The sequence below is a fragment of the Pseudoliparis swirei genome, chromosome 7, assembly GCF_029220125.1.
Source record: "Pseudoliparis swirei isolate HS2019 ecotype Mariana Trench chromosome 7, NWPU_hadal_v1, whole genome shotgun sequence".
In the NCBI taxonomy this organism is placed as follows: domain Eukaryota; kingdom Metazoa; phylum Chordata; class Actinopteri; order Perciformes; family Liparidae; genus Pseudoliparis; species Pseudoliparis swirei.
In genome coordinates, this window is record NC_079394.1 from 14,076,765 (window position 1) to 14,094,119 (window position 17,355).

The following is a 17,355-nucleotide window of genomic DNA, read 5'->3' on the forward strand; positions in this document are numbered from 1 at the left end:
TTATGAATTGTGAGATCAGATCTTTTATAACTATTAATACAGATGTAAATAAAGGTTGAATGTTTTTAATGAATGGTGCATGTGATGAACAGCGTGTTCTAGAAAAACTGCAGCAGCAGTCACATGATATGAGAGACACACACACACACACACACACACACACAGAGGACTGTTTGTATAAGACCTGAATAAATGAGGACATACAATACTGTACACCCCCATATCTATCTCCCTCTCTCTCTCTATCTCCCCCCCCCCTTCTCTCTCTCTCTCTCATGGTCCTTTGTTGCCATGGTCCCCGGTCTTGAGGGTAATAAAATCTAGGTCACCGGATGTGACGTCGGTGCCCTGCCTACCTTTTTTCAGCTGTAATCGGTTGTAATCTTTTAAATCCTCGTCTGTGGGCTCTTAAGAAGAAGTTAGCATACGTTTTGGGGCATGAACCCGTAGCATACTTAAGATGTTCAATTAGTTGCCAATATTTGCGTAATTATTTTTCACAACACACGTTCACCGGAAGCATTTTATTTTGAAAGCTATCAGGAACTCATCATTTCCGCTTGCGACACTAGTTAAATATTTCATAAAGTAGAACTTGGCCAACAAAAAAGTGATTATAAATTGAATAAAACATTTTTACAGGTCGTATTTTTACTCAAAGTAAATCTTTATTTGAAGTGCCTTTAAAAAAATGTATTTGTAACACTATATAACTTTTCATTTTGAAGGTCCGCACCGGAAGTGGTTTTAAATATTAACGCTAGCTTGTCTCTTCAAAAACCCAGACGGCTGAAGCACGAGCGTCTTTCCTTCTGCCAATAATCGCATATATTGGAATATTGGGATATTCCAGTTTTTTGGGGGTGAAACTGGACCACTTGCCCGCTCTTTGATACAACATGGCGGCCGCTGTTTGTTCAGCTTCAGCTTCTAATTCGTGAAACATTAAAATATAAGCAGGTGAGACGTTCACGATCGCGACAAGCTAGCATGCTAAGCTAACACTGGCGTGTCGTTTCCTGGAGCGTTTCTGTGTGAACGTTAGCTCACGTGTGTACAATAAGGTATTTTATGACATTATAACCACATTGTTTTGTTAAACACGTTACCTGTATCTGTTCGGCTCTATTAATATGTCCGGAATTCCTTTCTTATTATATTTAGTTTAGTTGGTGAACTGATAGATAAAATGCTCACTTCACGACATACGCTTTAAAAATCAGTGTTTTGTGTGACATTTAGCTATATTTTCTTAAAATATGAATATATATTGTATTATATATACATAGTGTTGAATGTTGGACTGTTGGGACACGTTTCGGCTCGATTAATGCAGTTTTAAATGATTAATATGACATGTAGTTTGCTTGTTGGTGATTATCTCCTCACCGGAAGTGATATAATAAAAGCGTTAATGTTGTAATATTTTTTACTTAATATTCCTAAAATTATCAGTCCAATGAAATATTTAATTTGCGGGTATTGATCCATATATCCCTAATGTATACCAGTGTTAGTTTGACTTAATTTAGTCTTCCAATGTGCAAATTAGATATTCTTTGTTTTAATATAAATTGTCTACTAACTATATTTTAGCTATTTATTAATCAAAATTGTTCAGTATTTAATTAGATTGATTAAGTATCATACACTGATTAATTTAGATGACTCATTTGTTTTATATTTTGAAGTTCATGTTCGCTTTTTTTGGGCCATTTGCACAATAATTTAATTAAAGCAGTCGATAAATATCTTATTATTGTTCTCAGGCGGTTACTGCAACATGAATATTCAATAATATATATATGTATATGATTTAAAAGAAATGGAGGGAGAGAAAATATATACTTATTATTCTTAATAGAGGAAGAGGAAATGGACACGCAACCGTTTGTTCTAAAGTTTTTATGAGAACAGGTTTAACCTTTGATGACATGAAAAGGAGTCGAAGTTCTCTTAAACCAATATTAATATTACTTTGAGTTAACGAGGCGTCAAATCATCGAATATATAATCTACATTGAGTTTCTGAATTGAACTGGTGAATGATTTAGTTTACTCTTTGTAGCTCAGACATTCTTAAATATTAATTATTAATTGTTACTGCTTTTTGAGTTTTGGACTGTTTTATTTTCTAGTCTTATTGTTTTATCAAAAATATAAAAGTGAGTGTTATTTGACTAAAACAATGTCTCCTCTTTTTCTTCCTCTTCCTCCTCCTCCATAATCATCTCCTCCTCCTCTCAGGTGGACTCCCCCTCCCCAGATGTGGCCTCCACCTCTGCTGAGGCTTCTGTTCATGAGCGGCCAGGCCACTGTAATTGGTCGGCCGTGGCGTAGCCCGGAGGGTCATGGATCCCCTTGTTAGATCCACTACTCAGGCCTCAAAGCCACGCTTGTGTTTTTCTACCCGGAGCCGTGTGAGTTGTAGTTGTTGTTGTTGACCGTTCCCTTAAAGCCGTACACACGCGTGAGGATGAGCTCCGAGGGCTTCCAGTACCGAGCGCTATACGACTACAAGAAGGAGCGCGAGGAGGACATCGACCTGCGCGTGGGTGACATGCTGCTGGTCAGCAGGGGGGCGCTGCTGGCGCTGGGCTGCGGGGGCGGAGCCGAGGAGCGCCCTTCGGAGATCGGCTGGCTGCCCGGCATCAACGAGACCACGCAGGTACGACTTCCTGGGGTCAAGTCATTCGACTTGTTAACTTTAATCACAAAACACACGCTGACAGGGTTGAAGTGCATGTTTTTGTTTTTACACAATGTAAAGAAACTTCGTTACGCTCAGATTTTCAACTCTTCGACGGTCCTTGAACGCATCATGTGTGACAGATGGCAAACAAATTGTGACATTTCATCTAAAATATTTTATTTACATATATATGTGTATATATTAGGGCTGTCAGCGTTAACGCGTTAATCTATGCGATTAATTTGGCCGCGTTAACGCACTAAAATATATATATATATATATATTTTTTAAACCGCGGCAGTACGGTTTGACACTTTCCGTTTTTAAAACAATTATTTCTCCGCAAAAATAAGGAGCAGAAATCAGTTTAACTCGTGGATGAATCAGTCGGGTTTCCTCCTGCTCCTCCTTCCTCCCGTCTCCCCCTCTGATACACAGAGGAACGGAGTGGCGACGTGTCGGGTGACGCGGCGCGGAAAGAACTCGTCACACGAAACCTTCAACGTGATTGGTCAATCCGTTTGTCTATCAACATTTCGGTAAAAAAACAACCAATGAACACTCAGTAAATCACAAAGGACCTCCCACCTCACAGGTTAGGCTCATTTAGCAGCCTGTCAGTCAGAGAACCAGAGGACACGGCGTGAGGACAATGAGCCTCATTTCAGAGCTGAGATTGTTCTGGAATGTTTGATGTATAACACGTGGGGGTGTGTCACATGCAAAAGACTTTAAATGGTGAATTTAATTTATTTTGTAAAATGTATAAAATGCCCCCAGCCTCCAGAGGGTTAACGTGACATATGTGAATGTCAGTCAGTTATCAAGGCCACTGGTTCTGCTGTTCAGTGTTAAAGATGACAGGACCAATGGGGTCTCAATATATATATTTTTTACTAATCTGATGTTTCACTGAAGAAACAATTTATCATCCACGATATTAAATACCTCGCTGGCACTGTATATGTAGGAGCCTCTTTGAAAACACAGCTCTGTGTGAAGTTTTGTCTTTAAAAAGAAGGAAAACACTTTTAAGCGCGATTAATCGCGATTAATTAATCGCAATTTCAAAATGTGCGGTTAATTAGTTTTTTTTAAATCGATTGACAGCCCTAGTATATATAGATATACTTTAAATAAACCGTTTGCTTCAATCAAACCATCAATGAATTCAGATTTAATTTGATTCCTTCTTCCTAGTCGCAAACCTGGCGCCTACATCACCCACAATGCACCTCTCTGTCAGCTCTGGTCGTAAAGGGGTCTAAAGGTTCCATCGTGATCTATTATCCTCCGTCACTTAAATATTTTTATTTTTATTCGGTATTCAAACACAGTTTTAGTTTATAATGTTTTATATTTATCAGCTGAGACACTAAAAGCTTTAAACAGATTTGTAATTAATAATTATTTAAATGAAACGCCTCCATCGTGAGGATGAGCTCTGCTTTCTGTCTCTGGGAACATTTTAATCATATTAAAAATATTATTCAATACAATGAACATGAGAGGTCTTTGCTCCAGTTTAAGTGATTTTCAGAATAAAGCGTCTGTCGTTAACGTTTATAACCCGTTCTGTGGAATTGTTACAGGGTTCTTTTTTTTTCTTCTTACAGTTTTCCATCAACATGTCGTTGTTTTATATTTATCTGTACAGAATCAAACAAAACAAACTGAGATATTCTATGAAGCAGCAGACGTTTGATGAATCATGGTAATCATGTCATTTCCCCGGAACATAAACGGTGCGTTCAGGGTCTCACTAACCATTGGTCTCTGTGCGACAGGAGAAGGGTGACTTCCCCGGGACCTACGTGGAGTTCATTGGCCGGAAGAGGATGTCCCCGCCCACGCCCAAGCCCCGCCCCCAAAGGCCGCCGTCCGCTGCGTCATTGAGGACGGACTCGGAGTCAGAGGGTGAGGACCAAAACACCAAAGATCTCATATATATAAAATATTATATATTTATTAGAATTGTAATGTTTTTTAACAGAATTTAATGTTTTTAACAGAATCTGACTTTAAATGAGACGTGTAGATCATTTAGAGTGAAATGTTTTTGTGAAATATCACAATTTTGAATCTTTATTTTGGTTAATTTTTCTGACCGTTGAACATGAAACATAGGTAATAGGTGTGTGACAGTTTGTGTGTAATGTGTGTATTCAGGGTTCTCGCTGCCGGACCTCCCCGAGCAGTTTGGACCTCCGGACTCGGCCCCGCCCCTCCTCATTAGACTGATGGAGGCCGTGGAGACCAAAGGTAACACACACACACACACACACAAACACACACACACATAGACATACTTGGAGGTAATGTGAAAACTGTGTGTGTGTGTGTGGCTGCAGGTCAGGATGGACTCTCTGTTTATCGTAGTCTGAGCGGAGGAGGAATGGACACCAGACAGCTGGCTGACGCTGGTGAGGAGCTACTTGTTCTTTTTCCTCTTCCTCTTCCTCTTGTTCTAGTTCACTTTCTTCTTCTTGTTCTTATTGTTCTTCTTCTTCACTCTGTAGGATGTATTTATTGGCTGATGTCAGAGTGGAGCTGCAGACAGGAAGTAGTGATGATGATTATGATGAAGGTGCGTTTGTTTTCCAGACCTGGAGCAGCTGGAGGTGTCGTCCCTGTGTGATGGGGTGATCCGGTTCCTGCAGGATCTTCCCGGTCCCGTCCTCCCGTCCTCGCTGCAGACCGACATGATTCACGCTGTCCAAGGTGAGGGTTCATAGCTCCGCCCCCTCTGAGCCCCATAAGCCCCGCCCACATCTCCTGTTAAAGGCATCCTTTGTGTCCTCAGAGGTGCGTGACCAAGAGGAGTGCGCCCAGCTGCTGAGGGGCGTGGCCAGCTCTCCGGCCTGCGCGGCCCAGTACGGCCTGACCCTGCTCAGCGTGGTCCGGCACCTGGCCCGGCTCTGCCTGCTTGGGACCCAGATGAGCCCCCGAAGCCTGGCGGAGAGCTTCAGCCTGCTGCTGTTCAGACCGGCTGCAGGGTCAGTCCTGTAGACCCCCACCCGGACCTCCTGTTCTTCTTGTTGTTCTTGGTCTTCTTCTTGGAGAAACCTGAACTGGGTTATTTGTGTTTAATCCCTTTGATGCGAGTGTCCTGTCCCTTTAAGACCTCGGTGACATTTTAGAATCTCATCGTGGTTCTCTGTTCAGGTCCGAGTCCAGTCCGGATCTTCTGGTTCAGGTCCTGGAGGTTCTGATATCCAGCGAGCTCAACATTAACCAGGCTGCACCAGGTGTGTGTGTGTGTGTGTGTGGCTTCTTCTGGCCCATTAACAATCTTTGGCTGGTTTGCAGAGCGTTGCATCTGGTTGAGATATCGATGACATCATCACTTTCGGTTCCTCTCAGTCTGGATTTGTTGCTCAATCTGAAGAAGTCACATGACGTGAAGCGTCAGGTCGTTCCTTACTTACTTACTGTGTGAAGCTTTACATGAACAGGAAGTGACCATATGTGGACTGAGAAGGAGAAACCTATCAATCACCCTGTAGCTCCGCCCTAGAGAATGCAGCTTTAATTCATGAAACATAGGCTGTGTCTATTACCGGACACTTTACGAAGTACACTGCAATACAGTGCACTGACATCTGTAGTGCACTGCGTCGCTGATAAGTGCTGTCTCAAATGGAACGCTTACGTTAACCACTTGGCGGAAGTGACGGACGCAAATCTGCTTGCGAAACTTAAACTGACAAAATGAATGCACTTCTTGCCCTCTTTGTGTCCCTTGTTTACCCCTTTCTCCACCCCATGTGGAAACTGCGATACCTCCACAATCGCGGCAGGAGCCTTCATGGTCTACCGCTTGTGCTACCGTAGTCCATCTCGTCCGCCATTGTTTTAGAAATAAAATGAAAAGCTGGCGAAAGGGCTCCTCCTCTTCCGCTACGTAGCCAAGATGGCGGCCGTTTAGGGCGAGTAGTGTCCATCGTTTGACACTGCATGTTTTGCTCGTTTGCAGTGCGCCATGCGGGTACTTTCAGTGCACTGAATTCTGCTGGTTTTGTCAGTGTGGCGCCCTAAGCCCTGAAAGTTAGTGCTCGAAGTGCTCAAGTGTCCGGTAGTAGACACAGCCATAGACTTCTATACACCCCTGGTGGTCAGCACAGAGAATGCAGCTGTAACACATGAATCATAGACTTCTATACAACCAGAGGAGTCTCCCCTGGGTGGTCAGGAGAGAGAATGCAGCTTTAATGAAAATATAATGGAATCATAAATGATGTATTACTATTATAGATTAAAGTCATTAAAATGAGCTCCATGTTTTTAAAGTGATTAATGCATTATTGTGTCAATATTATACATTATTCTGCATAATGAGTACTTTTGGTACTTAAAGTATATTTGGGTGCAGATATATAGTTTACTTAAATCACTCGAGTATTTTTACACTGGTATTAGTACTTCTACTAAAGTACCTCACTACAGCAGACTGCTTTAAAGAAGTAATATTTAATAATAAATTATGGTCGGGTGATTTATTCTCTCATTCATTAATTCACCCATCAGTCAGCTGCTCCGAATGAAACGATGACATCATCCATCCACACAGGGATAGATGCAGCAGAGGAGGGAGGGGTGGGGGGGGAGGGGCGTTGCCTCGGTGATATCCCTGCCATTGCGGGATTGGCCGGGGGCATCAGTGATGTCACGCATCTCCAAGCTGCTCTCCCGAGCTTTGAACCGCGGCTCGGAGAGACAGAGGCGGACGGAGACCCGAGTGGCGGCGCTTTAAATAATAAAAAAATATATTTGAAGACGACTGCGGGCGAAGGCGTCTCTCCTCGTGGCAGGAGCCTGAGGAGAGGATCTTTAAATTGGAGGGACGGAGGAATCTGGACCCGTCAGTCAGGAGTGTTCTGAGGAGTTCAGGAGCTCATGGATCCAGATCAGGAAGACCCAGGTCAGATCCTCTGCTTCATTACCATGCAGAGTCCAGGTATGGAGCGCAGACCTGAACCTGGACTCTGCACAGGACTACCTGTCGCTGGTGTCCCGTTCAGATGTTTTTATGGCGTACGCCGAGAAAGGCAATCTGGGTAAACGTCAGTAACTATCCCGGCGTAAACTTTTCCCTCCGTTTCATATTTGAGTGCGTAGCCACGTGATGAAGATGGTTTTTTTAATGGAGATTTTTGTAGGCGGAGCCTGTGAATTGCATCACCTCAAGTAGATGGGATTGTTTACCTTTGTGGGTAAAAGATACAGATATTGAACTCGACGAGGCTGTAGTTACATACAGGCATTGAACGCAACACGAAGATGCTGTAGTTACACACAGGCATTGAACTCAACACGACAAGGCTGTAGTTACACACAGGCATTGAACTCAACACGACGAGGCTGTAATTACACACAGGCATTGAACTCAACATGACGAGGCTGTAGTTACACACAGGCATTGAACTCAACACGACGAGGCTGTAGTTACACACAGGCATTGAACTCAACATGACGAGGCTGTAGTTACACACAGGCATTGAACTCAACACGAAGAGGCTGACATTGTCCCTCCTGGTGCATCAGTTGCTCCTCTAAATAGTTTAGTCTTCCACAATGATTGTGTAGAAAACTCTATTCGTAGTGATGGAGTCATCGCTCACAGACGATAAAAATAGTGAAATATAATAATTAAATGATCTCTGTGGTCGTTGCAGCGCTGCCCCCTAAACCGGTCAAGTCTCCGGCTCCAGCAGCTTCCTGCAGCTTCAACAACAGCATCTCTCTGCAGGACGCCGAGTGGTACTGGGGAGACATCTCCAGGTAATAGACACATACAGCAACAACAGCATATGTTAATACGTAATCATGTTGTAGTAGAAGTAATCTTGATATTATTTTCGTAGTGTTTTTTCATGGTGGTATTGGTCCACGTACCTGAATACTTCTTTATTTTCAGAGAGGAGGTGAATGAGAAGCTCAGGGACACGGCTGACGGGACGTTTCTGGTTCGAGACGCTTCCACCAAGATGCACGGAGATTACACTCTGACTCTGAGGTAAAGATGATTTAATATTCATCCATTCTGATGTATTTAGTTCTTTATTTATTATTGACTGGCTTATTGGAAGAAGGTCGCTTTTATTTTGAAATGACCCGGACTCTCTCTAGACTCTCCAGACAAAACACTCCTCATACGTCACATATTGTCTGCTAGGTTTGATTTGAGACAAATATTCTCCGACCACTTTCAGGAAAGGGGGCAACAACAAACTCATAAAGATCTTCCATCGGGAGGGAAAGTACGGCTTCTCCGACCCGCTGACCTTCAGCTCCGTAGTGGAGCTGATCAACCATTACCGACACGAGTCCCTGGCCCAGTACAACCCCAAGCTGGACGTCAAGCTGCTGTTCCCAGTCTCCAAACACCAGCAGGTCCGTACGGGGCCAGAGCTCATTGGCAGCTCGTCAGGCGTTTGATGATGTTATTGTTATTGTTGTTGGTGTGGTTGTGCAGGACCAGGTGGTGAAGGAGGATAGTATCGAGGCTGTGGGCAAGAAGCTGCACGAGTATCACCTGCAGTACCAGGAGAAGAATCGAGAGTACGACAGACTGTATGAGGAGTACACCAGAACCTCTCAGGTACACAACACAGCTACACACTTTACACTACGGTACAATACAGTACACTACGGTACATTAAGATGCAATGTGGTACACTGCGGTATGATACGGTATACTACGATACACTACGATACAAGACAGTACAATACGGTACACTATGAAACGATACAGTACTCTACGATACGGTGCACTATGATGAGGTTACATAACAATACGCTCTCTCCTCCCACTCCTAATGCAGGAGATCCAGATGAAGAGGACGGCCATCGAGGCGTTCAACGAGACCATAAAGATCTTCGAGGAGCAGTGTCAGACTCAGGAGCGCGTCAGCAAAGAGTACATCGAGAAGTTCCGCCGGGAGGGCAACGACAAGGAGATCCAGAGGTAGGGCTGTTGCCACGGTAACTGTGACTGACACACACACGTGAAGCAGCACTTGTTGCCATGGCACCAAAGCCTGCAGGAAGGAACCACCTGCTGGTACATTTAGATAAAAGAAATACGCATCATCCAAGTTTAAGGCATCAAAAACTAAACCAATATATATATTGTTGTATATTTATATATTGTATGTATATATCAGACATGAAAATCCCTCACCTTTCGGCAAAATTAGCTGTTTTGAAACCAAAATAGGTGACCTACGTGAATCGTGTAGATTCGCTGAGATTTTTTTGGGGGGGTAGGGGGGGGGCGGTGATTATGAGATTGGAGTGGGACACAGAGAAAATGTGATGTGGTGATCTTCACAATAAAACATCTTTGATGGGACGTGTCGCGTCTCGGCCAATCAGCGTCAAGATGTCGACATACATACTGTCGACTCACATACTGATGGCGCCGCGGACGGCCGCCTCGGTGCGTTGGTGCGCGATGTTTTTTGTTGTTTTCGTCTTAAATACTGTTTTCTGCTGTGATTCCCGGAGCTCTTTCACCAGAGAAGAGCTCATGAACATCAGGGGAACAACTCCAGCGGATTTATTTCCAACGTTTTTAACTTCTGTGGAGTTACTGGACATTTTGTAAAGGTGTGCTCACCTTCGCCCTGTGGTGAGGCGCCGGAGAGGGAAGCGCTCAGGGCGCTTATGCGGCTACGGAAGCGGGATCTCGTACAGCGCTGCGGGCATATTTCTCTCAACGTCCGCTCACTGTGCAACAAACTGGGCGAACTCCAGCTGCTGGTGGGAGAGACAGAGACTTCTCCTCATCCTCTGTCCTGTGCTTTACGGAATCATGGCTAAGTGGATCGATACCAGATTCTGCGCTCCAGCTCGCTGGCTTCCAGCTGTTCGGCGGACGGGTCACGGAGCTCTCCGGAAAAGCAAAGGGTGGAGGAATCTGCTTTTACCTCAACAACGGCTGGTGCAACGACGTAGCGGTGATTCTACAGCACTGTTCGCGGACCTGGAATCTTTATCATTCACTGCAAACCCTTCTACTCCCACGTGAGTTTGCTTCATTCATCCTGGCGGAGTTTACATGCCGCCGCGAAGCGTGCACGAGGCACAGCGGACCCTCGCCGAACAGATACGGTGTGTGGGCGGACCTTCCCGGACTCTTTAGTTATTGTACTGGGATTTTAACAAAGGAAACCTCAGCCACGAACTCCTAAATATAGACAGTTAATTAAATGCCCTACCAGAGAAGAGCATTCTGGACCACTGCTACACAACAATCAGCAGGGCCTATCACGCCGTCCTCGAGCTGCACTGGGAAACTCTGACCACGTCATGGTTCATCTGATTCCCTCATACAGGCAGAGACTAAAGCTCTGCAAACCTGTGGTGAGGAAGTTCAAGAAGTGGACCAGTGAGGCTCTGGAGGATCTGGCGTGCTTGGACTGTACTGACTGGGATGTCTTCAGGACTGCTACCAACAGCCTGGATGAGTACACAGAGGCTGTAACTTCCTACATCAGCTTCTGTGAGGACAGCTGTATTCCATCCAGCTCCAGGGTGAGTTATAACAACGACAAACCCTGGTTCACATGGAGCTCAGGAAGCTAAGACTGCAGAAGGACCAGGCATTCAGGAGTGGGGACAAGGACCTGTACACAGTCCAAATACAGGTTTAGCAAGGCGGTGAGAGATGCTAAACGACTGTACTCTGAGAAACTGCAACAGCAGCTCTCAGCAAACGACTCTGCTTCTGTCTGGAGAGGGCTCAGGCAGATCACCAACTACAAGCCCAAATCACCCCACTCCATGAACAATGTGCTTCTGGCAGGCGGGCTCAATGAGTTCTACTGCCGCTTTGAAAGACAATGGAGCAGTCCTGAGACAATCCCCACAGCCCCATCAACAAGCCACAGACCATCAGCCCACCCTCCCCCAGCCCATCAGGGGCTCACACCTCTGGAGCACCCTCCATCTCCTCAGCGGCGACCCTCGTCATTGGTGAGAGCGTCAACAGGCTGTTTAAAAGCAGAACCCCATAAAGCAGCGGGCCCGGACTCCGTCTCCCCTCCACCCTGAAGCACTGTGCTGACCAGCTGTCTCCGGTGTTCACCGACATCTTCAACACCTCCTGGAGACATGCCACGTTCCAGCCTGCTTCAAGGCCTCCACCATCATCCCGTCCCAAAAACCCAAGATCACAGGACTCAATGACTACAGGCCCGTCGCCCTGACCTCTGTGGTCATGAAGTCCTTTGAACGCTGGTCCTGTCACACCTCAAGACCATCACCGACCCACTCCTGGACCCCTGCAGTTCGCCTACAGAGCCAACAGGTCTGCAGGCGATGCAGTCAACATAGCCCTTCACTACATCCTCCAGCATCTGGACTCCCCAGGAACCTCGCCAGGATCCTGTTTGTGGACTTCAGCTCTGCTTTCAATACAATCATCCGTCCCTGCTGCAGGACAAGCTCTCCCAGCTGCACGTGCCCGACTCCACCTGCAGGTGGATCACAGACTTCCTGACCGACAGGAAGCAGCACGTGAGGCTGGGGAAACACGTCTCAGGCTCCCGGACCACCAGCACAGGTTCCCCCAAGGCTGTGTTCTTTCCTCTGCTGTTCTCCCTGTACACCAACAGCTGCACCTCCAGTCACCAGTCCGTCAAGCTCCTAAAGTTCGCGGATGACACCACCCTCATTGGGCTCATCTCTGGTGGGGGCGAGACCGCCTACAGGTGGGAGACTGACCACCTGGTGACCTGGTGCAGCCAGAACAACCTGGAGCTCAACGCTCTAAAGACAGTGGAGATGGTTGTGGATTTCAGGAGGAATGCAGCCCCACCGCCCTCTCACCCTGTGTGACTCCCCGTCGCGCTGTGGAGTCCGTCCGCTTCCTGGGCTCCATCATCACCCAGGACCTCAAGTGGGAGCTGAACATCGGCTCCATCACCAAGAAGGCCCAGCAGAGGATGTTCTTCCTGAGGCAGCTGAGGAAATTCAACCTGCCAGGAGAATGATGGTACAGTTCTACGGCCATCGTTGAGTCCATCATCTGCTCCTCCATCACCGTCTGGCACCCTGCAGCCACAGCCAAAGACAAGCGCAGGCTGCAGAGCATCATCCGCTCGGCCGAGAGGGTTATCGGCTGCAATCTGCCTTCCTCCAGGTCCTGTTCACTTCCAGGTCACTGGGCGGGCCAGAAAGATTGTCGCTGACCCTCCCACCTGGACACTCCTGTTCGAGTCCCTCCCTCGGGAGGAGGCTGCGTCCATCAGGACAAAGACCACCCGCCACACCAAAGTTTTTCCGTCGGCAGTCGGGCTCATCAATGGAACCCGGACTGACTGACTGTCACCCCAGGACTACCACCTCTTCTTCCACCTTCCTCTCTCCTCCTTCTTCCGCTCCTTCCTCTTCCTCTTCCTCCTCCTCCTCCCTCCTCCTTCTTCTTCCCTCCTCCACACACGTCACTTTAACATGCACTTTAACTTGAGGCCTCCTCCACACATGCCACTTTATTTGCATGCACTTTAACAAACACACGCCACGCGTAACATACACTTTTAACTAAAACACACCACTTGAAGCACACACCCAAACACTTTCACATTACTTGTTGTCTTTCTGTCGTGTTGATTGTTGTTTGTTTGTCATGTCCAAATGTTGCACCTTCCACCAAAAAAAATTCCTCGTTTGTGTAAACATTCCTGGCAATAAAACTGATTCTGATTCTGATTCTGACATCCGTTGGTGGTTCAGGTTAGCTTGAATGTTAGCCCGCTACATCTGCTGCTGTCACGCTGCACGGTGTAGCGATGCTAACAAAGTACCTGTACGTTAAAAACGATGTGATTTAGCATATTTTTAGTTTCGATACTTCATTAAAAGAGCGATCAGAGCGCACGCGCTGCTCCGCTCCGTTAAATGCTGTCTGCGCGCAGCTCCAGGCAGTGGCATCAACTCCTCCCAGCTGGCCCTCCAGCAGACAAGAGAAATGTTATGTGGCCCTCTCAGGAAAAAGTTTGGAGTTTGGGGACCCCTGGTATAGAAGATCGTGTCAACCAGGTAGAGGCAGAACAGACTCGCGGCTCAGCAGAGCATGAGACTTGAAAACTTGTTCAGGCCAAAAAAAGGAAGTTGGTTCATGAATGACCATATTATATATAGGGACAATTTATATTTATTACTATTATAATAGCCCGATCACTGACAGCGCCAGAATGGAGGACATATTGTTCTTAAAGTGTTTATTTTTATGTAGATTTGTGGTCAGAACCATCAAATGACTGTAGTTGATACAACGTGGATGTGGTGTGGCGACAAAAAGTCACCAGCACCCTTCTCCCCTTTTTCACTCATGAGTTTGCAGGTATGTACCTCGTAAGGAGGCCGTTGTTTTTGACTCATGGCTGAAGTTAAGTTTCTCCAGCTCTCCCCAGGTTGGCAACAAAAGCATCTCAAAATGCATCAGATTGTCGCTTTAAAATATGGAATATATATAAATTTTTCTTACGGGCGAGCATGCCCCCAGACCTCCCTAGAGGGGTAATATCCTTTGCACCTTTTGTGTGTGTGTGTGTGTTAACAAAGATGTGTTTGACCGTTTTCAGGATCATGGAGAACTACGACAAGCTGAAGTCTCGAATCAGTGAGATCGTGGACAGCAAGCGCCACCTAGAGGTCGACCTGAAGAAGCAGGCGGCTGACTACCGGGAGATCGACAAGAAGATGAACAGCATCAAGCCAGACCTGATCCAGCTGCGCAAGACCCGGGACCAGTACCTCATGTGAGAACCGCTCCATCGGGGAGACGAGGTGTAGCGACGCGGTACTTGTACTGACGGCTGTGTACTCTTGTGTACGCAGGTGGTTGACTCAGAAGGGTGTCCGCCAGAGGAAGCTGAACGAGTGGCTCGGCCTGAAGAACGAAACCACGGAGGAGTAAGTTTAAGCCTGGGTCGTTCAACCCGAGTAGCAAAGGATCATGGGAGTTGTTGGTAATATAGGTGGGGCGCAGTGGTATTACAGGTGGGCTGTGTCCCTCTAGTGGGACGCAGTGGTATTACAGGTGGGGCGTGTCCCTCTAGTGGGGCGCAGTGGTATTACAGGTGGGGCGTGTCCCTCTAGTGGGGCGCAGTGGTATTACAGGTGGGGCGTGTCCCTCTAGTGGGACGCAGTGGTATTACAGGTGGGGCGTGTCCCTCTAGTGGGGCGCAGTGGTATTACAGGTGGGGCGTGTCCCTCATGTACAGAGCAGTCTGCTGTGTAAGCATGTTGGCATCCCTAGCTTGTTGTTGTTCCCTGCTCACCTGTCCGTTTCCCCCCCCTCAGTGAGTACAGCATGGTGGAGGATGAGGAGGACCTTCCTCACCACGACGAGCGTTTGTGGCGTTTGGGGAACATCAACCGGATTCAGGCCGAGACGCTGCTCCGCGGGAAGAGAGACGGGACCTTCTTGGTCCGGGACAGCAGCAAGCCGGGCTGCTACGCCTGCTCCGTGGTGTACGTGTCTACCTGCTTGCACACCTGTCGCGTCTCTCATGTCTTGTCTCGCATGTCTCGCGTCACATGTCTGTCTCCCTCAGGGTGGACGGCGAGGTGAAGCATTGCGTCATCAACAAGACGGCCACCGGCTTCGGCTTCGCGGAGCCCTACAACCTGTACGGCTCCCTGAAGGAGCTGGTGCTCCACTACCAGCACACGTCGCTGGTGCAGCACAACGACTCGCTCAACGTCACGCTGGCCTTCCCCGTCTACAGCCAGCAGCGGCGGTGACCCCGAGGCTGCGACCACCCCGACCACCAGTGTTTTATTGTGAAAGTCTTCACTTCCTGCATGTAAAAAGAGACACGTTAACGAGACCCACATGACGTCAGAATCACACGAGAGGCATTCAGGGACTCGGTGAGAAAAATTAGGAAAGTAAAGCTCAGTTCACAAAACCTTTTTATTCTTTGACACCCGAGTTGAAAAGTTGTCAGTAATGATCACTATGACAACATGATGTTTGTTTACAAACAAGATTCTGTAGGGATCACATGACAATAGAGGAGGTTTGTTTACGCGAAGGGGTGGAACGTTTTAGACAGACATTTGTCTTCATCTTTTCCCCATTTTTAAAAAATTTTTATTCTCCTCTTCCTTCCATCTTCCTCCTCTTCCCCCTCCATCTCCTCCTCTAGTGGAGAAGATAATCCAGCTCAGAGGTCTAGATTTTAATATTTAATCATTTTTGGGTCTGACGTTTTTAAAGCGATAAATGAACTAAAACGTTATATTTTGATACAAGGATTTACATACGCTTTGTATCCTGAACACCTGTGGTGCGTTCACATTCACCTGTGATGCGTTCAGGTTCACCTGTGGTGCGTTCAGGTTCACATGTGTCACCTGTGGTGCGTTCAAGTTCACCTGTCATGTTCAGGTTCACCTGTGGTGCAGTCAGGTTCACGTGGGGGTCAGGTCATGGGACTGGACTTCTCCTTTAATCCAAAGGAGCAGAACCACAATGACGGACTGACGGTGATGGTGGTGATGATGACGATGATTAAGACAATCAGAGGCTCCTCCTCCTCTTAAACACTGACTGAACGAGGTTTGAAATGAGGACGAACCGATTCACATTTCATAAATCAGGAGAACCTCATCATCCAAAGGCAAATCCCCCCCCCCCCCCCCACACACACACCCTTGCCTCCCTCTCCTGACCCCTCCTCCTCCTGATGAACCCCGTCACTGTTTTTTAGGTCCAGTTATTCCAGGCTTTGTTGTGGTTTTGTTTACATTTTGCAGGATGGATGATTCTTCACTTTTTTTTTTTTTTACTAACTGCCTGTCAGCACAAAGATTCACGAGACCAGGATCTACTTCTGGATCAGGATCTAGCTCTGGATTCACTCTAAAGGGCTCGTCGGCTCCAGTTGCCTGTAAACTTTACCGATGTGAAAACATCTGATGCGCCATCTTCATTTTTCTGGACTTTTTGTGTGCTCCCTGACTCCCTCTAGACCCGGGTCAGGGGTCCTAGACTCTAAAAGGGTCCCGTGGATTTCAAAGTGATTTTATCTCAAATTGTTTGTAAATAGTTTTTGTTTTTAATTCATCAAAAACACGTTTTAGTTTTTCATTGAAACCAAGTTAAAATAAAAGAGGTTTCTTTCTTTCTGTTAAGAAATGAATGAAGTTTATTGATTATTGACATTCATGAGGCTCCTGAAGCTAAATGCTAATGTCAGTGAGCTAACGTATAATATTTTTATTTTAACATTTCATAATTTGCTATTTTGTTCTCTGTGATTCGCCACCTTAACGTGGTGGAGGAGTCCGAGCGGCTCAGTGATCCTCGGAGCTTTGTGGTCCGGGGCGTTGGACCCTGGTCGGGTCTCCCAAGGCAAACGGGTCTTTGGTGAGAGTCCAGACCAAGACCAGTTAAAAAAAACTACCTCGTCCGGACAAGGGAATCCGGGGTCACGTTCCCGGTGGACGTCGGCCTCCACCAGGACTTCCCTTTATCACCGGTCCTGTTCGTGATTTGCATAGACAGGATATCTAGGTGGAGCAGGTCAGGTTTGGGGGTCTCGGGATCGCCTCTCTGCTGTTTGCAGACGATGTGGTCCTGTTGGCCTCCTCGGTCCTCCGGCATTCACCGGGGCATTTAGAGACAAGTGTGAAGCGGCGGGGAT

The 17,355-nt window shown here is 46.8% G+C and overlaps 1 protein-coding gene across 2 annotated transcripts; it reads left to right on the plus strand.

Moving 5' to 3' along the window:
• Nucleotides 1–774: 774 nt before the first annotated feature.
• Nucleotides 775–16,851, plus strand: LOC130196195 (phosphatidylinositol 3-kinase regulatory subunit alpha-like). Of its 2 annotated transcripts, none has more exons than XM_056418105.1 (17): nt 775–960; nt 2,248–2,668; nt 4,480–4,609; nt 4,862–4,954; nt 5,044–5,115; nt 5,297–5,413; nt 5,496–5,688; nt 5,858–5,940; nt 8,368–8,473; nt 8,610–8,708; nt 8,905–9,085; nt 9,168–9,293; nt 9,517–9,659; nt 14,284–14,460; nt 14,540–14,614; nt 15,005–15,175; nt 15,259–16,851. In XM_056418105.1, exons 2-17 carry the CDS (start codon nt 2,477–2,479, stop codon nt 15,446–15,448), a joined length of 2,148 nt encoding a protein of 715 aa, XP_056274080.1. In that variant the 5' UTR covers nt 775–960; nt 2,248–2,476; the 3' UTR covers nt 15,449–16,851. The 2 variants fall into 2 exon arrangements, with proteins under 2 accessions (XP_056274080.1, XP_056274081.1); XM_056418106.1 differs by lacking the exon at nt 775–960 and adding an exon at nt 1,043–1,064.
• Nucleotides 16,852–17,355: the final 504 nt, after the last annotated feature.

What these genes read in the sequence shown, in the direction of transcription:
- LOC130196195 (XM_056418105.1), top strand. Translation starts at nt 2,477, where the DNA reads ATGAGCTCCGAGGGCTTCCAGTACCGAGCGCTATACGACTACAAGAAG. An exon ending in AACGACAAGGAGATCCAGAG is followed by an intron (nt 9,660 to 14,283) that starts GTAGGGCTGTTG and finishes GACCGTTTTCAG; the next exon opens with GATCATGGAGAACTACGACA. An exon ending in AAGAACGAAACCACGGAGGA is followed by an intron (nt 14,615 to 15,004) that starts GTAAGTTTAAGC and finishes CCCCCCCCTCAG; the next exon opens with TGAGTACAGCATGGTGGAGG.